The 24,024-nt window shown below is 38.0% G+C and overlaps 2 protein-coding genes across 6 annotated transcripts in view; one reads left to right on the forward strand and one right to left on the reverse strand.

Moving 5' to 3' along the window:
• Window positions 1–648: 648 nt before the first annotated feature.
• FBXL20 (F-box and leucine rich repeat protein 20) overlaps window positions 649–24,024 on the reverse strand; it is a 116,208-nt gene continuing 92,832 nt past the window's right edge. Inside the window, exons 18-19 of one of the 5 annotated variants that reach the window (XR_014028708.1) lie at window positions 2,524–2,639; window positions 649–1,808 (exon numbers count right to left, since the gene is read on the reverse strand). The gene's annotated coding sequence lies outside the window, so the exon portion shown is untranslated. Of the gene's footprint in view, window positions 1,809–2,512; window positions 2,640–12,465; window positions 12,536–13,933; window positions 15,258–15,490; window positions 15,609–18,892; window positions 18,969–24,024 lie in introns of those variants that run through there. The other 4 variants (XR_014028709.1, XM_081346447.1, XM_081346458.1 and 1 more) reach the window with 4 other exon arrangements.
• LOC308679155 (transcription factor CP2-like protein 1) lies at window positions 2,155–24,012 on the forward strand. The gene is made up of 15 exons (XM_081346469.1): window positions 2,155–2,584; window positions 5,085–5,236; window positions 8,015–8,088; window positions 8,629–8,734; window positions 9,874–9,980; window positions 11,654–11,806; window positions 12,374–12,484; window positions 13,268–13,365; window positions 13,462–13,516; window positions 15,409–15,502; window positions 16,014–16,104; window positions 17,274–17,356; window positions 18,156–18,301; window positions 20,484–20,535; window positions 21,807–24,012. Exons 1-15 carry the CDS (start codon window positions 2,502–2,504, stop codon window positions 21,842–21,844), a joined length of 1,443 nt encoding a protein of 480 aa, XP_081202595.1. The 5' UTR covers window positions 2,155–2,501; the 3' UTR covers window positions 21,845–24,012.

Below are 24,024 nucleotides of genomic sequence, written 5' to 3' on the forward strand. Positions count from 1 at the left end.
ATCTCTCTTTAGCAATTGCTAAAACACATTGAATTGCTAAAGCACAGCAGAATCCACAGCAAAGCATGATGATGCCAAAGTGATGACATGTGTCTGGTGACAGACAAATGCCACTTGACACAAGCGCATTGAGTCATAGCAGTAGTATGATGATGCATGTTTATCCTCTATATTTATCAAAGGATTGTACAATCAGTTCCCAACATAACTTTCCCTGTTTTCCTGAGCCACTTACATCATAATTGTGTGCCCATTTTGTCTGGTTTGATGCATTCATTTAATAATACCTTTGCTATCCAAATGTCCCAGTAAATCATATTGGAAAACATACTTCCTGACTCATGTTTTAAAATAGGAAGAAATGGCTAAGTTGTTCTACAGATAGTCCTTGACTTACGGCTACAATTAAGCCCAAAATTTCTATTGTTAAGCAAGGCAGTCAAGTGACTTTGTCAAATTTTACGATTTTTGCAACAGTTGCTAAGTGAATCACTGTAGTTGTTAAATGAATCATGTGGTCATTAAGCAAATCCGGTACTCAAATTTTGACCATGAGGATATCGCAATGGGGTGTGTGAAAGTGTGAAAACCAATCATTTTGACACACTGAGATGCAGTAGAAATAAATAAATAGGAATGTACTTCACAGAATGGAACAATTAATTTACTGTACTGTTTGAATAATTTTAGATTTTTTTTCATCTCTCTCCAGTTTTCTTTTTAACTGTGTGTTATACATAACAAAAAAGTAGCCTATGACTATAAATAAATTTTCTTACTTATTATTGGGTTTTTCTTCCAAGGAAGGCTCACCTGGTATCTAATATAGTGTATTTGTCAATGCAAATTCCTTTTAAAATTGGCAATGCTTTTAATATACAGTATGTATTCTTCCTGCCACAATCATCTCTACTGTTTTACAATGTTGTCATTTTGTTTTGTATTTTCACTGTGTTTTGTTTTGTCAACTGATCAGGTAATTGTTTATTTTTTTAAAATCACCTTATAAATAAATGCTCCAAAAGTGTTGTACCGCTTACGTACACAGAAGAAATTGTGGGTCTACTCAGGGACATCTTCAAAGTGGAGACTTAAACTGTTTCCTGCCCCAGAAGACAGCAGCCTTTGCAAATCACCCTGCTTTACTGCCTAGCCTCATTGTTGTACTGTTAAAGTTGACACAACATTGGAAAGGGCATAATTTGGTTCACTTTTTGAAGTTTCCACAGAACAACCTCTCCTGCCCAGAGCAAGAAGTTCAAGAGTCCAAGTTAGCCAGAAAGACCAGTTATTTGCCCTGGAAATTCTCTCAGGTGCAGATGAGCTGATTGATCATTCAATACTCAAGGGAAAGCATTCTGCATATGCTCAAAATGATTTACCCGTATTCTGTCAAGGAACTTGGTGGTTTTTTTTTAAAATGAGAGATCCCCAAAGCTGTTATTTCTGCCGTAAGGCAGCAGACAGGAAGAGAAATGAGATTATATCTTCATTGTGGTTGATAGTTGCCCTGGCTTTTCTCCACTGTTCTGCTAGCAACCAGACACTACTCTTCTCTCTGCAGCTCCTTTCCCCTTGCAAGCTGGGCAGGCTGGGGCCTGTCTTAATAGTGATACATTGGAAGTTCTCCTGAAACCCGTTCCTGCTAAACTGCAAGGCAAAAGCATTTGAAGCAAGCAAAGTTTTGGAATGCATGGATGGACTGGAAGATGCAAGCATTCCAGAACCATTCTGTCGAGGCAACACATCTGAACAATGGCTTGCTTTTTATGGTCCACTGTTGCCTTGGCTTTTTAACTGACCTGCACCTGAAAAAAATAAAACATTTAATAGGTAAACAAATTTCAGTTCATGTTTCCTCTGTCATTCAGTTTGCTGTAGTATCATGATAATGGTGATGTAGTGTAGTGCTTCTCAACTTTAAAATATGCTGAAGTTGCCAAAGTGGAGAAACATTGATCTAGTGTTTTAAAAAAATCTGTTTTACATTCCTTCTTTAAATACAAGAGGATTTTTAAAAATCCCAGATCTTTATATTTCATTTAAGAAGGCACATTTCAGAATGTATAGATAAAAGTTAAGATTTATCTAACAACATTTGGTGAATGTTGACTATCCTTACCTACCTGTCATTTCTTTGCTTTTCCTTCCTCCTTCACTCCTTCCCCCAAATCCCATACCTTCCTTATGTCTCTGCAGGGACAAATATATATGTTTTAGCTCTTGGCAATGACTAAGACATTTGATGGTAAAAATTATCTACACGCAGCTCTGAGAGGAAATAGTGTAAAAAAAAAAGAGTTGTTCTCCACAGCACCTCATTCTCAGCCAACCAGACAACACCTTTCTTTGACCACACCTACCTGGCCGGCAGGTGCATAAAAAGAAAAAAGGAATGACGCTCCAGAGCACTAAGTAACTGCTGAAGAGCTGAGTTTTGACTTCTCCCCTTCCCTGAATTCCTGCCACTTCTCTGGTCTACCTTTGGAAATCCATCAGTCATGCTTTTTTGGCATAGCCAACCTGATCATTACTGGCCAAGTCCAGGAGAAATGTATCCTTGCCCTGGCAACAATCTCATAAGGTGAGCAGCTTCTTTTTTTCACCCTTCCCTTTCCAGCTGTGCCAACAGCAGAGATCTGCAAGAAGAAGAAGAAAAAGAAGAAGAAAGCATGCAAGTAAATCAACTTGTTCATGATGGGATATATGAAATAGTTGTAGTGATTCGGCTTCCAGAATTTTGCTTATTTCAAGAGAATGTCTGGAAAGACAGTCAGACTATCAGAGAGGATAAAGACTTCACTATACTTAGCTCTCTCTCTCTTCCCAGTACCTTGCATGCAGAGCTGTCATTCTTCTCACATAGAACTGGCATGGTGCTCTCCAGGATAGTTGCTATAAAAAGATTTCTCATCCATAAGTTGGTGTCTTCTAAATTTAAAGCCACTTAAACCTGAGTATCACTGTTTTTCCCATTTTGTGCTTAAATGAAGGAAATGAAGTGTTGGCATCAGAGCCAGATCAAGAAAAAAGAATAAGGGCACACCTTGTCCATTTCTTTGGTATAAACTGACATGAGTGACAATTCTTGTTCTGGCCATGTGGAGGGAGTGTGGGGCCCATCTTTGCTCTGCTGCTGCTTGAGAAGACCAGCCTTTGCCTAGAGGTAGGACTCACCATATTCAACATCCAGCAGGAGTTGGATCTTGCTCAGGCTAACAGGAAGACTTTTCTTAATTTCTTTCAAATTTCCTGCATCCTTAGTATGCAGAGAGCCACTATTCTCTGGAATTGCTATTTGATGTGTACTTTTCTCTTTCTTTCTTCCCTCATCTGCTTTGGATTGCATTTAATGGCTGTTTCATTGTGAAAAATAAGACTAAGTGTTAAAATATCCTCTTCTACACAAATATTAATGATGCACAAGCCCTTGCAGCCTTTTTGACACTTTCATTTACTATGCATCACAAAACTACTCTTCTCCCTTATAAGACCTCCAGTTTAGGTAGCCAAACCTTCTTTCACCAGCCTGACTTTAATGGTATCTCAAGAGGAGGAGGCGCCTGTTGAAATCCAGAACTGCAGCCATGCACCAAAAATTTGTATATATATAAAATCATTTCACTTTTAAGAGCTCAAGGTCAGAAATCCAATCCCAGGAAGCATGAAATGTTTCTGTGAAGTACATTAGGTAGACAGTCAGCCATTGGCCCAAGGCCACCCTATTATTAGTAATATGGCTAGAGACATTTACAAAAGCCTTTTTGTGACGCTGTCTTTTTATGTGCAATGGAAAACTGGGCTTCTATATAACTTATCTGTGAGAACAGGCAGAGAGAATTTTCTCTCTTCACTCTTCCCCTTTGAAATTGTTGCTTGCTACTAATGACTAATACTAGTATATATTGTGATAAAGACTAATTACATATTTTACAGTCAAACAACGTGCACTTGTAAAATTGACACTCACAATATCAATGCAGAACAGAATGCGAAAGAGAACAAATTTTAAGTAAACAATGTAGAGTTGGCACTCAAATTATGGTTAGTTTAAGGACATTATCATTGTACAATATTACAGGTGGACTTGAAAAATTTCCTCTGGCTTTTACTAAAGTAGATGCTAAATAAAGATCCTGGCATTTGTGATCTACTAAAAATTAAGTGCCTCTGAGCTGAGGAATTTACAACCAGTGCAGGATTCAGAAGGGAAAATTATTAACATGAAGCAACCAAGGATTAGAAACCACAATGATCTACTACCTCCTGCTTATTTCTAAAAGGAAAAGGAAAAAAGATGCAAAAATAACAAATAATCATAGAGAAAATACACTTTGTAACTCTTCCTTTCATCATCCTGTCATTTAAATACTACACAGGTGTTTACAAAAAGATCTCACAAAACCTACTTGCTTTTGAAAAGATTCTGAAGACGTGGTGTTGTGTCATCATAATTGGGAATCCAGTGGTGATGTGAAATCTGTAAGATGATTGTGCTGATTGACACATGACCTGTAACTTCCTGCCGATTATGTTTTATGGTTTTAACTTGGTTTTAATGGTGTTATTTACTGTGTTTTGTAAACTGTTTATTGTCTTATAGTTGTTTTAATTATGTGAACTATCCAGAATCACAAATGTGAGATGGGTGGCTATACAAATTGAACAAGTACAGTAAATTAGTGTGACTTTGCAGTCATTTTTGCAGGAATTTCTCAGCTTTTAAATCTATTAAGTATTATTTAGAACTCAATCTCTCTCTCTCTCTCTCTCTCTCTCTCTCTCTCTCTCTCTCTCTCTCTCTCTCTCTCTCTCTCTCTCTCTCTCTTACACACACACACACACACACACACAAACACACACCAGTGTTTCTCTTAGCAATTCCTAGTTTCTGAAGTTTTGTTGGCAAAATTTTGGAACTGGTTGCCATTGCTTGCTTCTTAGAGCTGAAAGAGAGTGACTGGCCCCCAGCTGGCTTTGTGCCCAAGGCAGGATTACAACTCAGTTTCCCAGTTTGTAGTATGAACCACTACACCAAAGTGACATTTTTATGTCTCTCATCCATACCTTTTTCACTGTTGCAGAGAGCCACTGGCACTGCCATTCCTAAAGCAGGAAGAACCAAGTATCTCAACATCAGCGGAGCAGCATTGTCCATCTTTCCAGTATATTCTGTGTGCCGTTACCTCTCCAGCTGTCAAACAGCATGAGGAAACTCTCACCTATCTCAACCAAGGTAAGAGTTTATAAACCAAGGGAGGTGGTGCAGGAGAGAAAGGAAAAATAACCATATTCTTCTTATAAACTGCCCTCTTGTGGTAAACCTAATAGACAACATGCAGGTTCCACTGCCTAATATAGAGAGTCAAAATTACTGGATTCAGGCACACAGGCACAGGCACAGGTACACACACACCCCACACATAGCCTCTACTGTTGGAAGAGAAAGGTAAATTACAGATCTGCTGTGAACTGACAGCTGAACCAGGTAACAATAAGGCTTTCAACCATTTAAATCCTAACACATTCCAAGATTGATCGCCTTTCTAATTAAAAGCTAAAGGTTGCATTTTATCCAGCAGAAGATCTTTTGTTAGAACTATATACAGTGTTTACACAATATGCTTAATCTGATTACTGAATTAACTCATTGTCAAGGCTTGCACAATATATTTTACCAAAAACTAGCCACATGGGTTGGGCCTGCACAATGTGTTACTTCTTTTTGGCTGCCTTAACACTAACATAGCATAGCATGGTGTATGAATGCATGGTGCATTTTAGCAATTGACATACAGAAGTAAATTCTACTCAGATGGAGATAATTTTTACACAGATTTTTTTTTAAATTTTGTTGGTATGCTGTGAATATGTTTATTCATATAAATCAGCGTTTCTCCACCTGAACTAATTTAAGATGTGTGAATTTCAACTCCCAGAATTCCCTGCTGACTTTAAAGTCCATACATCTTAAAGTTACTTAAGTTGAGAAACATTGAGGTAAAGAAGCAAGGGGAGAGTGAGATCATTTTTAAAGCATTTTAAAAAAAAAAACAACCAGGAAACTACAGACCAATCAGTCTAACATCAATACCTGGGAAGATCCTGGAAAAGATAACCAAAAAACAGATCTGCAAACAACTAGAAGCAAAGTTATAACCAGCAGCCAGCACGGGTTTGTCAAAAACAGATCATGCCAAACCAATCTTATTTTATTCTTTGATAAAGTGACTAAATTAGTAGACTAGCAAAACGCTGTGGACATAGTATACTTAGATTTCAGTAAAGCATTTAACAAAGTAGACCACAACCTGATGCATAGTAAGCTAGAAAAAGATGGGATAAACAACATCATTATCAGATGGATCTGTAGCTGGCTGACAAACAGCGAGTAGTCCTCAATGGTACTACATCCACAAGGAGATAAGTAAGCAGTGGGGTACCACAAGGCTTCGTCTTAGGCCCAGTACTCTTCAATATCTTCATAAATGACTTAGATGAGGGAATAGAAGGGGAACTCATCAAATTTGCAGATGACAACAAACTGGCAGGAATAGCCAACACCCCAGAAGACAAGCTCAGGATCCAAAAAAATCTTGACAAACTTGAACAATGGGCCCTATCCAACCAAAGGAGTTTTACCATGGGGAAAAGCAAAATTTTACATTTAGGCAGGAAAAGTCAAAGGTATAACTACAGATTAGGCAAGACCTGGCTCAAAAGTAGTAACTGTGAGAGGGACCTTGGAGTCCTAGCGGATGATCACTTGACTATGAGACAGCAGTGTGCAGCAGCAGCCAAAAAAGCTAATACAATCCTGGGTTGTATAAACAGAGGCACAGAATCAAGATCACACGAAGTATTAGTACTGCTTTATAAAACCATAGTAAGACCACACCTGGAATACTACAACCAATTTTGGTCACTATACTATAAAAAAGATGTTGAGACTTTGGAAAAAGTTCAGAGAAGAGCAACTAAAATGATCAAAGTCCTGGAGACTAAAACATATGAAGAATGGCTGCAGGAATTGGGTTTGGCTAGTCTAAAGAAAAGAAGAAACAGGGGCGACAGGATAGCAGTATTCCAGTATTTGAGGAGTTGTCACAAAGAGAAGGACATCAAATTATTCTCCAAAGCACCAGAGGGAAGGACAAGAAATAATGGTTGGGAACTAACCATTATGAGAAGCAACCTGGAATTAAGGAGAAATTTCCTAACAGTGAGGACAATTAACCAGTGGAACAGCTTGCCTTCAGAAATCGTGGGCACTCCATCAATGGAGGTTTTTAAGAAGAGACTGAACAGTCACTTGGCTGAAGTGACATAGGTTCTCCTGCTTGAGTAGGGGGCTGGACTAGAAGACCTCCAAGGTCCCTTCCAGCTCTATTCTATTCTATTATAGATGATCTGTGGATGGGTGATTATGGATTGTTATTGGTTGGATTAAGACTCAGGTCAATTTAAATTTAAGATTAACAGTAAAATAACTGGAATATTTATACTTGTATGGGATGTGAACTATGCCATCATACTTGGTGAATTTATGTCTTAGCAGTTATAGGTTGTTCAAGTGTGGTTAAGCGAATCATAGCTTACTACCATCTAAGAGTTTCTGTACTTCAAAATATACCCAACATTTTAAAATATCTATAAACTTGGTACATCAATCAGAATAAAATGAAGAGAAAATTATAAACTAATATTCAGCTGTAATGTTTTAATAGTTCTTTTTGTATTTTTATATAATGAATAGAAATTTTGGTATTTTCTCACAATGTTAAACTAATTTCATATACTTTGTATGTTACTGATAATTTCTCAATGATATACTGAGCAATAATTTAGAATCTCAGTAAGCCTTCATTTACTTACTAATATATTTCTCTTCTTCATTTGAAAGTGTATTAGGAAACAAACATGGAACATTAAAAGATGATATTTTGGACTTTGGGGCAATGTGTGGCATATTTGGCCAATCTCACATTCCACATGGTGTATTATTATTTTCCAGGGCAATCATATGAAATCCGTATGCTGTGTAATCCCAAAATAGGTGAATTTGCTGAGGGAAGGAAGCTGTTGAAGGTAAGGCATAGGATAGGAGAACTGATTGGCATTTTTGAAAATTGAGTCCTCATGAAGCTTCATCTTATAACAAACTATGGAACTCACGCAACATTTTTCTAAAAGATCCAATTCACTGCCTATAATTAATCATTAATTCTGAGAGAAACAATTGTTTTCTTTAGAAACGCTCAAATCCTGGATGTTTCCATCGTGGTTTGCTTGCAAAGTCTGTCTGAAGAGAATCTTGTTCCATAGATAGTGGACTGAAAATTAATCAGAACAGAACTTTATATAGTTCAGCCAATTCAGTGTCTTTGAGGCAAAAGTCACAGAGTCCAAAAATTCATTCATACCACTCCAACATCTCTTTGATCTGATGAGTGGTGCAACAATTAAGTCTAATTAAATCAATTTCACAATATTTCTTTCTCCTACCATATGTACAGCCTAAAGAAGGGCCAGTTGTCTGTATGACTCAATGCAATACTCTGGTGGCATAAATGGAGTAAAAAATGTTGGCTCTCTCTCTCTCTTTTTTCCCCTCTTTCCTTTGATCAGAGTGTAATCAGGGTGGTCTTCCATGACCGAAGACTGCAATACACAGAACACCAGCAATTAGAGGGATGGAGATGGAACAGGCCAGGTGACCGCATCCTAGATATTGGTAAGGTGTATTTTCAAAGGGGAAGGAGTGGTATTATTTTCCTAAGCCCCTAACGTGGAATGTGCTTTCATAAGAATCTTCCAAAGAGATTGTAATTGTGAGAATGCCTGCTCTGAACACAGAGAAACAGATCGATCATTTCAGCTCTGCTATACAGGTAGTACTTGATTTATGACTAAAATTGGTACCAGAATTTCCATTGCTAAGCAAGGTGGATGTTAAATGAATCATGCCCAATTTTTACAACCTTTTTTTACCAATTTTGTTAAGCAAATCACTCCAGTTGTTAATTGGATCATGAAATTATTAAGCAAATCCAGCTTCCCCTATTTGCTTTTCTCGTTGGAAACTGCCTGGCAGGATCACAAATAGTGATCACAAGATCCCCAAAAGCCTTCTTCCACCAGAATACCATTACAAGGTTTTGGGACACAATTCTTGACTTGTGTGCTGCTTCACCGCCATCTAATGTTTTCTCTTTCCTCATTTCTATGCGTAGTCTGTGCTTGGTTGGCAGAAACTTTTTATTTTAATCTATATTTGCCATCCCCTGCATCCATCACACTGTACAATAAAAGCATTCTAATTAAAAGCACATGCTTCCTGCCCTTACAAACACTTAGATACCCTTTGGCAGGGTACCCTCAAATTAAAAAAGTTAAAATGCAGAAATCTGTCCTTTAATTTTATTTATTTTCTTGGTTTTGCTCTTGAAGCTTTATTTATAAAACAAAATTATAAACATAACTTTTTTTTAATCCTTACAATCCTCTTTCAGATTTGCTCTTTTTTCAGGTTTTTCCTTTATTTTTCCCCCAAGAAAAATATGTTCACTGAGGCAGTATTTAAAAGATGCAAAGCCTTCGGGGCAGAGTTGTGGCTGCCCTGTTGACTTTATTAACACTGCAGATCCTTCCTCCCAAAGAGGACTGCAGGATTGTCAAGCCAACATCCCCATGAAAAAGTTGAGAAGGAATTGAGGGTGTGTGGGGGAAAGAGTGTGGGAAACATTCTTTGCTTGGGATTTCTATGACCGATTCCTTATAGAGCTTTCTCTCCCCTGCCCTGCCCCCAGATCCCCTGCTCCCTTTTCATGAGAGGGTTCTGATAGGTTTTTTTACTTTTCTGGCCTGTTGTAGATATCCCCATGTCTGTGGGCATTCTGGAGCCTCACATGCCCTCCACTTTGCTCAATACTGTGGAATTCCTGTGGGACCCAACTAAGCGTACTTCAGTCTTTGTGCAGGTGGGTAGCAACCTGTTGGTCAGTAGGCTCATCTTTGTTCCCTTATCTATCCTTTCATTTGCATTTTAAGAAAACATTAGCGCAAATCTTACAACAGGCATAAAAGTAATGAAAGTTCCCTCCCCCAATAAACAGAAAAAAGAGCTAGTTTGGTGTAGTGGTCAAGGTGTTGGCCCAGAAACTAGGAGACCATGAGTCCTAGTCCTGCCTTAGGGATGAAAGCTGGCTGGGTGACCTCGGGCCAGTCACTCTCTCTCAGATGAACTCACCTCACAGGGTTGTTGTTGTGGAGAAACTAGGAGTAAGAAGGAATATTATTTTCTTCGCCACCTTCAGTTAGTTATAAAATAATAAAGGCAGTATAAAAATCTTATTTAAAAAAAAAGAAAAAAGCAAATTTTCCACAGAACCACACCAATATTGTGATTCAGCCTCCTGCATAATTTTGAAATTATCACCACTTTACACAACAAATAAGCCAAAATCCTGTGCCTAGAGCAACTATATACTAGATTGTCAAGGTAATGATTTAAAAGCTAACCAGCTGATGTGAGGCAAGATGTATGATGTAATGATGGGAATGACTCAGCAGGATCTATGTCCCTTTAAGAGCCAGCTGGGTCTGTGTCCCCTTAAGAGCTTTGTATAAAAGAGAAGGCTCCGCAAATGTGTGCTCTCTTCCGTTTCCTGCTGTAACTGTGGTGTGTTGGATTCTGTATTAGCACATGTATGTATATTGTTCCTGGTGTATGATATTGTATATAGTGTAAGATAAACCACCATTTAATATAGACCACTGTTTACTGTGTTTACTCCTGGGTTATCTCGCCTAATAAGACTGTGCATGCTCAGACATAGATGGATATTGGTACAATGATAGAAATTCATAGAATATAAATGAAAAAGATATGGAGGAGGGGAGTATGCAACAAAATGGGTCAGCATGGATTGTTCCTCGTTTTGGAATTTCAGCCATTGATTCTTCTTTGTTCTTCCTCACCAAGTTAGTGAACATTTCATGGTTAGTGGGCACTCAGTAGATTATATTAGGGGACCTCTACCAATTATCCCCTTCCCAATTTTATTATATTTTGATAAACCTGTGACTACCCTACCTGCTGATTTTACTCGTGTTCAAATGATGTTTTTGCTTCTTAAACAATGACCTTCAAATTGCAAAAAATGATTTGTATAATCCCAGCTTTTATGTACAGGGGAAGCAAAAGTGGCTTGGAAAAAAAAGGCTGTAGATCAATACCAAAGTACCTACTTTCCACACAAAAGGAACCAGAGTAATAGATTAAAAAGATGTTCTGTCCTGAAACTGTATAGAGCCATTGCCAGTCAAGGTCAACAATAGCAGTTACAACAAGACCTCGGGACACTCATTCTAGCTGATCAAAGGAAACTTCACAAGATGAGAGAGTAGTTGTGAGTTTCAAGGTTGCAGAAAGTTGATTAGTTATGGTGAATGCATATTACTTCCAGAAAGTTAATTGTCCCTCCACATTAATTATGGGAAACCAATGGTGTATGAAGGAAAGCATGGTACCCAGCCCTCCAGTGACCACTTGGGGACCATCGGCTGGCTAGATATGCTTATGGTCTGATGCAGCAGCTCTTCTCCCAACTGAGAGAGGCTTGTCTGTTTCCTCTTTCTTTCTTTGAAACAGGTCCACTGCATTAGTACTGAGTTTACACTTCGTAAGAATGGTGGGGAAAAAGGGGTCCCCTTTCGCATCCAAGTCGACACCTTCAAGCCCAATGAGAAGGGTGAACACATGGAACATTTGCATTCTGCCAGCTGTCTCATCAAAGTCTTCAAGGTAATGTCGCCTGACTCAGTAGGAACGAACATCAAAAGGAAGGATTCTTAGTACAAGGATACTACAATTCTTATCCCCTGCCCCGGGTATAGTAAAATGAAAGCAGGATGGAGTAAAAGAATCACTGCCAAGCAGAACCAGCTTTAGGTTAAGGTGGAGGGTATCAAAGGTTAGGGGATGCTAAGGTTACTACTCCTTCCAAATCATTCTAAAAATGGAAATCTTCACAGTGGCCTAAGGGCACCACATATTCTTGAGCCAGCACTGCTGCAGAGCATGCTTCTCTATTTGGAAATGGAATGAGAGATCAATTAAAAGCTGATCCATATGCAGTTTTGTTGGGTGATAATAGTCTTGGACAATATTATTCATGTGTGAACGTTGATCTAAGTAGCAGAAAGACTGGAAGACAAAGTCATCAGCGGAGGTTGTTCATATGTTCCACTACCAGTTATCCAAAGTACATTGCTATATGCAGAGAAGTCATGTGAGATGTATGATTAGTTGGCATGAGTCAAGTGTTCCTGAATATTTTTTATATTTTAAATGAGACTGTTTATTTCCCAGCCCAAAGGAGCAGACCGGAAGCAGAAAACAGATAGGGAGAAGATTGAAAAACAGTCCCTCCAGGAGCGGGAGAAGTACCAGCCTTCATATGACAGCACAATATTGACAGAGGTACTTGTGCTTCTTCTCGCATCCTTTTTTTTGCTGTTTTGCCAAGGAGCTCTGTGTAATTTAGAAGTTTACTTTCATTAGCAACATAAGAAGTCAGTCCAAGATGGATAACCTCTAGACATTAATTTATGGGGTTAAAATAAAAAGCAAAAATAACATTTCACAACATTATAATATGGTATTATACTAAATCTTCTAGTATTTATTTTTTAACCAGCAAAGCATCTCTGGAAGCTCACTAAGAGATATGAAAGTGATGGCCCTCCCTTGCTGTTGTCTTCAAAATCTGGGATTTATAGACATGCTACATATGAACAATATTATCTGTCTGTGGTGTGTATATGTGTATAGTGTATATATACTATGCATATGTGTGTGTGTGTGTGTGTGTATGCATATGTATGTGTGTGTTTATACACTGATACACACGTACTTGAATACATATATTGAAGCCTTGATTTATTTTAACAGTGAATTGCTGAATAAGCCACAATGGCTGAATTTATATATTTCAATAAACCATCGTTTTACACATTATGCATACTATAATAGCTGGGATAACACAAATCTGATATGCCCATATCTTTGCTAATGAACCATGCAGTAAAATGTCATGTGGGATAGTCAATTCCAACACACCAACCAGTCTTGACCTCTCCTAGAATATTCTGCTTCATTTCAGAATGATAAATTTGCTTTAAATTCAGCAATTGCGGAATGCAAATTCCAGGATCTAACATTTCTCTCCTCCTCCTGTCTATTTCTTCCTATGCTTTGCCTTAGTGTGCCCCTTGGCCTGAAGTCTCCAGCAATCTCAATAGCCCTCCACCAACTCCTGGTCTTGTTTCTCCACATCCCTTCAAGCTTCAGACCCCTGAAAGGTACACTAGGCAGAGCATCTGTAAGAGCATGTAGCCTTCTTTATTTTGGCCTTGGGACATCTGTAAGATAAACTGCCTTTGTCGCTTTTTTGGCAGGGTCTGCTCCTCACCCGGTTATGTTTTGGACAGCTCATCAGAGAGCACGGTAGAGGTAACAAATAGCATCTTTAGGCAGGTGGAAGTATTTATGAAGACCATATTAGTAAAATAAAATAAATGAAATAAAACCCAGATGGATCTTTTGATATTTTGAATTTATCCAAATCCTATTCTCCATTAAACTAAAGCAACCACTTTCAGAGAAAGTGCATTTTGTGAACTATTCTACTAGTTAATTATGAGATGATTTGATCATTTACCAAAAGTCCGTGCTAATTGACTCTCCTGCCTTCCCTGCTTTAGTGCAGAATACAGCAAGCTACCAGCAGTAGACTAATATGATCAGCAGAAATGGCTGTCTTTACAAAAACACCAGACTGATGAAGCCACACAGTAATAGGTGATGTCAATTGGGATTGACAAGTTTTATTCAGTCTGTGCTTACTTTGCAATCAAATAAAGTGTAAGAGTGCCCCCTGGTGGCAAAGAACAGTTTTGTTTCCAGTTAACAAAAAAAATGGATGAAATTTAGTTTATGAAAGAACATCCAATATACCCAAAATTGGCAGTTAACTGTTTGGCTCATCAACATTTTAATTAAAATGTTAAGCTAAATGGTGCTGCCATTCCAAACATTAATTTATTGGAGAGAGGAACAAACTCTTCTCCACTATCTGGTATATCATCTTAAATTTTGAGTGGGTAACACTTGCTCCAGATGGCTTATTGCTTCAGACGTTGCTCCAGATATGGCTGAAGCACAACTTCCAGCATCATTAAGAAGCCTAGCCCAATTGTAAGTTATTCCCAGTTTTATATCAGCTCACCAGGAGGACCACAGGTTCACCACTTATGCTTTACATGATTACACTACTGCCTTAACCAGCTTTTCCTACTACCTCCACATGCCTAAGAGTAACCTTGGAATGTCAGAAGCTGTAGTCCAATGCATCTTCAGGTTGGTGGTATCTGTCCATTACTTTGCCTACAGCACTGGATTTATTGTATATAAAGCTGCTAAAGCAGATTTTGAGAACTTCTTTTCATTATTTTTAATTTTTCCAATTATTGCAATAAATGTAGATAAATTCTGATAGTTTTCATATGTTTTAGAAACTGAAAATCTAAATATTTACCCATGTAATCTGGAGCCATAATAGTGGAGCAGGATATTAGCAGTGGGCAAAATAGTTCAAATATGAAGTATTCTGTATTTGAAAAAGCCTATTTTGAGTTTGAAACAGCTGCTGACTGCAAATGAGAGTATTTTTATTGCTTTGGAGGTGTAAAACAGCATGGGTTTTTTCCCCACTCAAAATAACTGTTTCAGATTTGAAAGGGGTCTTTAAAATTGAAACATTTGGCAAATCCCTCAAAATGTGAATTACTTACTTAGTGGATATTGAAGTAAAACACTTTCTACAATTCTACAATTCCTGCAGCACTTATTCTTAATACATGAAACATAATAAAAAAGCAGGTTTGCACATGTGTTGAAGAATTTTCCTAATCCCCATGAATCAGTAACCAACCAGAGTCATCTGGATTAAAGAGGAGAGGTTTTTAATCAGAGAATATGACTACTTGGCTAATTTGGGGCCCAACGATTAAAGATGTTCTGATACATATTTTCATTAGAAAGTTTTTATTTAAAATATTTGCATTTCTCAGAGGTTTTTAGAACGAGATGGCTTCTACCAGTAGTACATTATATGAACGTCATGAAGTATGGCTGCAGGATTTATAAGGGCTAATTCAGTTCCAGAATAAATTTACGGTGATCCAACTTGGCCCTGAAAAGAAAGCAATAGTCTAGACAAGAGCTCCTAACCTTCCAAATAATCTGTTATCATCAGAGAGAAAGAGGGAGTTTCTTCTAACCTGTTTTGGTGGACTTCCAAGACTTGGTAAAAGATGCCTATTAAATTTTCTGCCTCTTTTCAGACCCTGAGTCCAAGTGCTTCCATTTTGGAAACTCAACAGTGGTTGCTCAAAAACAGGTTCTCCAATTATTCCAGGGTTTTTGCCAGCTATACAGGTGAGACTTCTTTCCTTCTCCAAGGTGCAGATGCCAATAAACTCATCCAAGAGTGTGTAACTTTGCAAATTTGCATTTTTCCCAGGCCAGTACCTTTTATGGCCTTCTAAATCAGATCATAAAATAAACACCACACACATTTCTTAAATGAGGGAGAGCAGCCGTTTTTTTCCAGCATTCCTTAAATTAGAAAACACCTACTATTCTGAATAGATTGTAGTGGATAAAGGAAATACCGAAGCTGAATTTAAATTACAGTTTTCTTATGATAGATGCTTTTTTCTTTTTTTTTCTTAAGTTACTCTGCAAGACACCATATATATTATGCGATAAAAAAAGTGAAAAATGGGCTGTGCCAATCTCTGATATTGCAAATATGAAAAAAAGAATTCTAACTACATTATGGATCATGATGGGTCAGAATAAATATACTAAAATAAACATTTATCCAGTTCTGCCTTGCTCTCTGAAAATGATCTATTATCAGCAAATTCCTTTTTTCCCTCCCCAGGAACCGATTTGCTCAAACTGTCCCGCAATGATCTTGTACAGATCTGTGGAATGGCAGATGGGATTAGACTTTCAAATGCTCTAAAAGCAAGGTATGATATTATAAACAAAGATAGCAAGCATATGGATTATTTAAAAAAATTCTATTAAAACATTATTAAAAAGAGAAATAAACATTGGGAAAGAATGAAACCATTGTCCAAGGAGGCCAAAGAAAGCTCACATGAAGTCACCAAATACAAGCACAGGGTGAAATGTAAAATCAAGTCTAAGCCATTCTCAAAGTAATTATTGTTTTGTGGTTCAGTGATTACATGAGAAGAAAACCAGAGCCAGGGGATTAACTATTAGGAAGTACTTCAGATTAGACAAACAAGGAACTTCCTGACTATTTGAGCTGCCAGCTAGCTCAAGGTCTTCAGAGGCTGGATTGCCTATGGGAGACATGTAGCTTCGTCTGGGAATCCTGCACTGAGTAGGAGAATGGACTACATAACCTCCAAGGTACCTTCCTATTCTATGTCTTTATTATTATTTTAAACCTATATATCCCTTCCATACTCTGTTTTACATCCTGTTAGCTGTACTGAGGGCTTGTCAGAGTATAACAATACAATTTGAATTAAATTCATTCAATTCCCCATTTCCCCAAAGTAACAATTTCTTTAAAAAATGATTTTCAAACACAGCTTAGGGAGAATAGCCAAATATAAAAGAGGATGGGCTCCTTAATCTGAAAACTAAGAAGAGGTTCAAAATTCCTTTTTATATCTGGCTGCTAAACTTCCTTTTTTGCATCTGCCATCCCAAACTTGCAGTGAAAATATACAGAATACTTGTGGACTTGAAGGTCCAGCTTTACCCATACCATTCAGTAACCATGTCACTGAGATGTGGGGGGGTTGGGTAGGTCTGTAGGAGCAGTGGCCTAAAAAAGTCAAGAAAACAGGCACAACTATGCAACTGAACCCTTTTATAATTTAGGTGAAAGGGGCAGTACCTCAGTAACACAGAACATATTCTATGTTCTACACGACTGAGGTCCTGCCCATTTCACCTGAATCATAACAAGGGGAAGAGCTTCAGTTGCACAGTTCTGGCTGTTTTCTTGACTTTTTTTTAGACCTCTCCTCCCACAAACCTCACCACCATCGTCACCATCATAGCTGATGAGAACTTTGTAGTTAATCCTTGAAATAATTTCATCCTGCCAGGCCTTGGCACATCACAAAGTGGACTGACTTCCTTCTCTTTTTTCTAGGACTGTGCGCCCTCGTCTCATTCTTTATGTGTCCAAGGAACTGGAAACAAGTGGGAACAATGCTCCCCCAAACCCAGCATCTGGTAAGACAGAATTATTTCATAAAGATGATTTGGGGGCACCTGTGTACACCTCCCAGCAAGCAATCCAAACATGTCTCCATTGATTGAGAAGACCTTTTTGCCACATGTTCTGTTGTGGTGCTGCTTTGCATTTTTAAAAAGATGCAATATTGCACGTCATGTTTGTGTTCTATTTAATATCAGCAGCTTTGAAAAGTGGGATCTATGTAAATTTAAGCAAAACAAAAAATTGATCTGCAAAGCAAGATCAAGAGGCTCTGGAACTTTCCAGCAAGTTAACAGCTGTCTTGGAAGAAGTTTTCCCTATTCACAAAATGGTTCCCAGGCAGGTTTAGCTGCTTGCAAAAACTCTAATTTACCCAGACCAAATCTGATCAAAGTCAGTTCCCATTGTCCTTTCTACGTTCTCAGCTTTTCTTGCCAGATGGGCATAGCTCTAAACAAAGCACCAGACCATTTTCTAAGAATGCCCAGGGGAGTCATTTAAGGCTTTGAGGCATTCTCAGAAGTAATGAGGATGACGGAAGCTGGTGCTTTACATTGCAGCATGCCAGGGAGTTGGGTTTCTTTCTTCTGGTTTTGATGAAAGAGTCTACAAAATAGATTAAGATGAGGTGGAGTGCGGCAAACAGCAGGGGACAAATTTGTGGGCACAATGATGCCCAAGGGAACTACACTGCTCATTTGGAGGATTACAGTCTCTCCTTCACAACTTTTAAGCACCGATAGCATAATTTTGTGTAGATTGTTGTAAATCTTACTGCACCATATTTCATGCACTGATGTTCCTTCCCAAAAGTTATATACCAGGAGTTATATCTGGAGGAACTGACTGCCACGGAGCTGACTAACAAATTGGCAGAACTGCTTAGTGTCCCAGCCAATCAGGTCCAACAAGTTTCCAAACAGGGGCCTACAGGAATTCACATCCTTGTCAATGATCAGGTATGGAGAAGCCTTATTTTAAGAATGAGCCTTATTCAGTCTTACCTCTCAGAAACACAGATCGACCCCTTGTCTCCAAAGATTAAAGAATAGATTGGAAAATAACAATTATAACAACAATTATGTAGCTACCTATCTCACCAAACAAGCGACTCTATTAGGAAGGTCTTTAGTGTTGTTTAGTGGTAAGCTTAGAAGTGGATAAGCTTTTTTCAGCTATCTGTATCTCCAACTTTTTTTCTTGGAACCACTAAGTAGGATTTAATTAGAAGTGTTTTGCTATCTATATAAACATGGTAAACTGGGAAGAAGAGTTTAATCCCAAATAAACCCATATTTCAGGGGGTTGATAAATATGCTTGAAAACATGTGGATTCTCTGAGAGATAGCTGGCTGGGAACAGACACAGAATGCTCCTTCGTTATAATGGGGATCCTGTCCCTGGCAAAGAATATTATCTCTTCCCCTTTACTCATATTATTTCTTATTTTTTTCCTATTTGGGAAAGAATGCATTCTCAAAGAAAACATTTAGATTGCAACTAACCATTATTTTTATTTGTAAAGAAAATTTATGGGATAAGTTACTTACTTTGAAAAGTAGACTAAGATTCAGAGGGATCTTAACAGACAAGATGTTGTTCAGTGATACGTAAAGTAGTCCTGTACTTGGGTAGGAAAAATAAGATACACAGGTATAGTACATGGCTCAAGAGTAGTAACTGTGAGAAGGATTTAAGTGTCCTGGTGGACCAACACTTAAGTATAAATCAGCAGTGTGGTGCAGCTGCCAAAAAGCCAATGCATTAAGAAAGGGATAGCATCAAGAAGACAGGAAATGTTAGTACCACTAGTGAGGCCACATTTGGAACACTGCATTCAGTTCTAGTCACCATGATACAACAAAGATGCTGAGGTCTTAGAAAAAGTGCAGAGAGGAGCAACAAAGACGGTAAGGAGTTTGGAAACTAGATTGTATGATGAATGCCTAAGGAAACCAGGTGTATTTGCCTAACAAAGAAAAGGCTTATGGGAGACCTTGAAGGGCAGTTACAGGAAGGTAAAGGTAAAGGTTCCACCGCACATGCGTGCTAGTCGTTTCCAACTCTAGGGGCCGGTGCTCATCTCCGTTTCAAAGCCGAAGAGCCAGCGCTTGTCCAAGGACGTCTCTGTGGTCATGTGGCCGGCATGACTAGACGTCAAAGGCACATGGAACACTGTTACCTTCCCACCGTAGTGGTCCCTATTTTTCTACTTGCATTTTTACGTGCTTTCGAACTGCTAGGTTGGCAGAAGCTGGGACGAGTTACAGGAAAGACTGGGTCAATTTATTCTCCATAGCACCCGAGGCAGTACAAGAAGCAATGGGTGGAAGCTTGTCACAGGAAGATCCAATTTGGAAATGAGGAGGAATTTCCTGGCAGTGAGAACAATTAATTAGAGTTGTGGGTGCTCCATTGTTGGGGGTTTTCAAGAAAAGATTGAACAACCATTTTTCTGGGATGGTATAAGGATTCCTGCCTTGGGCAGGGAGTTATTAAGAGACCTCTAATGTTCTAATGCTATGATTCTAAGTTTGGGTACCAAAAGAATTTGTGGACAAAATAATGAGGATGGAGATAGATGTTTTGCTCTACAGCAAACCAGTCCCCTATATTCTTTTGTAAGTAAAAGATTATAAAAATTAGAAATATAAAAAGTTGAGGTGGAACCAAACCCCTCTTAGACTCTGAGAGGTAATTATAGCATATGCACAATTGTCTAGTAGCCGCAGATGCCATTCTGGAGACCTTCAAATCAAGTCCAGTATCTAAATTAAAAAAAATGCAAGTTCTGGTCATTCAAAACTGCCCTTTGCTTAAGCTTAGAAGCAGTGACACTTTACACAAACTATTTGGGGGATTCTTGCATTAACAGAGTTTCAGACAAACTAAATTACATTTCTGTTAAGTCTCCCTCCCCCCAAGAGCCTTTGACAGCCCATTTTTTTCTCTGTACATATGCACGCATTGCCACTGATTTTTATACATCTTGACAATCTCACTTTATCATATTGCCATCTGTTGCTGAACTCTCCCTCTCCAGCAACTAACGGTTAATTTAAAAAAAAACCAAAAAAAACCCAGGCATTTAGGATTCTAGCCAAGAACTAACTTTGCATTGTTCTCTCCTGGTTATCACAGATGGTCAAAAACCTTCCAGATGAATCATGCTTCATAGCAGCTGTAACAAAAGGTAGGTAGATCTCCCTGTGAAAGGAGCAGACTTCTGACTTCTTCAGGACTATAAATTTATTGAAGCCTGAGTGTGTGTAGACAAGAATCCATTATTCAATTTGGGATATACTCTCAGTTGTCAAAGTGTGCATGACACAGTGGACCCAACTCCAGAAGTGGTGGGGGGTTTTTTGTTACAAGAAGCCTGAGATAGTGTAGATTTTCATTCTTAATGGACCCCACTTCCTTCAATTCTGTTTTAGGAGGTTTCATGGGGGCATTAAGGAGGTGGAATTAGTGAAAATTATTACAGGTAGTCTTTGACTTACAATGGTTCATTTAGTGATCATTCAAAATTACGACAGCACTGAAAAAAGTGACTTATGACCATATTTTACATTTAAGACCACTGCAGCATCCCCATGGTCATGTGATCAACATTCAGACACTTGGCAACTGACTTATATTTATGACGTTTGTAGTGTCTGGGGGATCATGCGATCACCTTTTGTGACCTTCTGAAAAGCAGTCAATGGAGAAGCTAGATTCACTTAACAATCATGTTAATAACCTAATTGCAGTGATTAACATCTGTGTCAAGATAGATCATACAATGGGGCAAAACTCACTTAAAGTCTCACTTAGCCACAGAAATTTTGGGCTCGATTTGATTGTACATTGAGGACTATCTGTATTTCCCTCAATGCTTATAATACTTCCAACCAGAGGAACCAGAAACAAGGAGGCAGGTGTTGTTTTTTTAAATTAATGTCACTTGGCAGTTCACATTCTTTGGGCTCTGTAATTTTTCCTACTTCCTTCCCCTCCCCCATATTATGGAACAGGATTCAAGCAGTGACCAGAGTCAAATCTGCTTGAGATTCTTTGGATTTACCGCTGAATTTTCTGTCCTTACTGCTTTGCAATATGTCACTACATAAAACAAGGCATTTCTTTAAGTTAGCAGGAAAATATTGCACATATAGTGGTAGGCAGTGGAGTCCTGAAAAAATATACTTATCCAGTTAAGTATACAAGGCACAACAAATTCATTTAATATTTCAGCAGAGGGGGAAGTAACTTAAAATATTCCTTTAGAGGCTTTTGAAGAAGACTGCACAAAATCTCCCTTTGAAGCAATCCCTTTGATTTTTTTTCTAATAAGTTATAAAAGCAGACCCTATAATTACCCAATACTGGCCCATCCTAAGAAAGAATGAAAACTCTCATTGTTTTTAGGAACTATTTAAAAAGTGACTTGGTTTTGTCTTGTCTTATATGTCACTACAGTACAGAATGCAGAAGGCTACCATTTAGTTCTAAAATAGACTAGGACCTTCTTGACGGTGTGCTGCTGGCCTGCAAGAAGATGGCGAGCTGAAAGACGCAAAAGCAGGTGCAATAAGAATATTAATAGCAATACCCCACAAGTTGACACTACGCCAATGAACTCAAGGCTGACATCATCCAAGACAGATCTTAGCAACAGGAATCTGTACTGCAATAAACTACAGGGATTTTTTCCCCATATTTTTTTGCAAAAAGAAAGTGGCAACCATGTCACCACTTAGATAGACTCCAAAGAATGATGTATATTATCAAGTGATTATCTAATACGTTGCAAGCAAAATGACTATTTGCATAATTATCAGTTTCTAATGATATCATTTGCATAAGTCCACATTTTCTGCTAGGAGGAAGATGGTTGCTGTAGTGATGAAACCTGATAAAGTGCTTTTAAGAGGATGAACATATGGGTAGTTGATCCTTCACAAATGCAATAATTCACCCTTGCAAGAGGGAGGGGGCTATCACAGACTTATTATACTGTAAAGGGAAGCAAGCTATAGTCGAGTACTTCTGTGTGGGAAACTCATCCTCTCAATTTATTTGCAAGGCCAAAGGAAAACTAAAAAAAAAAATTCCATGTTTTTGGGTTGGGCCTTTTCTACAAATAATGTTTCCAGCATCTGTGATGAAGGTGAACAGCCATGCTCAGTGCACAGATGGTGCATCAGTCAATTACCTGGAGTTATGGAAAATGCCGTAGGGCTATCTACTTTTGCCAATTTCTTTCTCTATAAAAACGCCCAAGCAATGCAGAGCTTTGCTTTTTCAACTGATTATTAATGGTTAGCTCAGTGTGACAACACCAGAAAATGTTTAGGTTGTAAAGGAAATCTCTTTAGGTTTTGCTCTTCATTCTTCCCTTAACCAAAAGGCAGATTTGTGTGTGCACTCATTTGGGTTGCAGTGTTATCAGTGTAGCTTTCTTTGATTTTAACACGGGATAGTTTTCAGTGGGAGAAGTGCCAACTGTTTTTGTTGGCTTCTCCTGGAAAATATAATTAGATATTGATGATTCTTGGTGGAGAAATCCAAAGAGTTAAGTTAAGGTGAGGAGGCTATGTAACAATCTTCCATAAATATCAAATTATTGTATATTCTAACCACCAGGGCAGGCCAAAGAACTTGTTAAAACATTTGTTGTTTTTACATTTGTAAAATACATATTATGGGACAGTGGATGTCAACTTTGGTCAGCATTTTAATTTAAAAAGCCAATCAAATATTGAAATGGATGACTGGATGATTTTCAAATAGTTTAGACTGCACTCATTCATTTGCTTATCTATGAATAACCGCTAGTGACCTCAACAGCCCTGACATTTGAGTAAATGTGCACAGAATCTTGCTATTAAATAATGTATCAACAAAGAAAGTGCCCCATTAGCTTTTACATTTTTTTCATAAGAAACATTTCTGGATTCATTAGGCTTAAATCATTATTTCACTTAGTATTAACTGCAACCTTTTTAAAAATTATTTTTTTATTTGGATATTATTATTATTTTCTAAGCTTTTTATATTAAAACATGACTGTAGCTTTCTGCCATCTGTTACCAGCTGGGTGGGGTTTTTTTGTAATGATTTCTAAATCCTGCACAGTAGGAAAGCGGCAACATAATTATAAAGTAATCAAGAGTGCCTATTTTTATACCAGATAAACATAATGTATTAATGCAAACATATGAAGCGCTAACTCAATAGCGCAAAGCACGCCTATCCCTTTGAATAGTGATCCAGTTTGTGATGCACAACTTATGTGATGTTTAAAAAACTCTTGCCTTTCCTATGCAAAGGAAATCCCATTTAAATTTGAACATTCAGAACGTTGACCACCTTAATATTTTAATCAGTTCCCAGATATTAATGAAAGCTTTAACCTACAACATTACAATTTACCAACTCAAAGCTTTCTTCATATACCATATTCTAAAGTCTGTGTTTTGTTGTACAGGATATGAGGAAAACACACTTGTTTCAGGTAGGTATTGATTGGTAACTTTACTGTTGCTGATAAATTTTGCTAGCAATATTGTACAATACAATAAATCTAGGTCTGCCCTTTGTAAAATAGGGGGGAAAATCTAAAATTACTCCAGGGAAATTATTTAGAACATGTAAACTTATTACCTTTTAATTAAGATGTTGATTTTCCATCTTC

Source organism: Vipera berus (assembly GCF_964194415.1).
Source record: "Vipera berus genome assembly, chromosome: Z".
Taxonomy (NCBI): domain Eukaryota; kingdom Metazoa; phylum Chordata; class Lepidosauria; order Squamata; family Viperidae; genus Vipera; species Vipera berus.

Coding starts and splice junctions, on each gene's coding strand:
- LOC308679155 (XM_081346469.1), top strand. CDS start 2,502: ATGCTTTTTTGGCATAGCCAACCTGATCATTACTGGCCAAGTCCAGGA. Junction 8,735..9,873: donor TGACCGCATCCTAGATATTG/GTAAGGTGTATT, acceptor GGCCTGTTGTAG/ATATCCCCATGTCTGTGGGC. Junction 9,981..11,653: donor GTACTTCAGTCTTTGTGCAG/GTGGGTAGCAAC, acceptor TCTTTGAAACAG/GTCCACTGCATTAGTACTGA.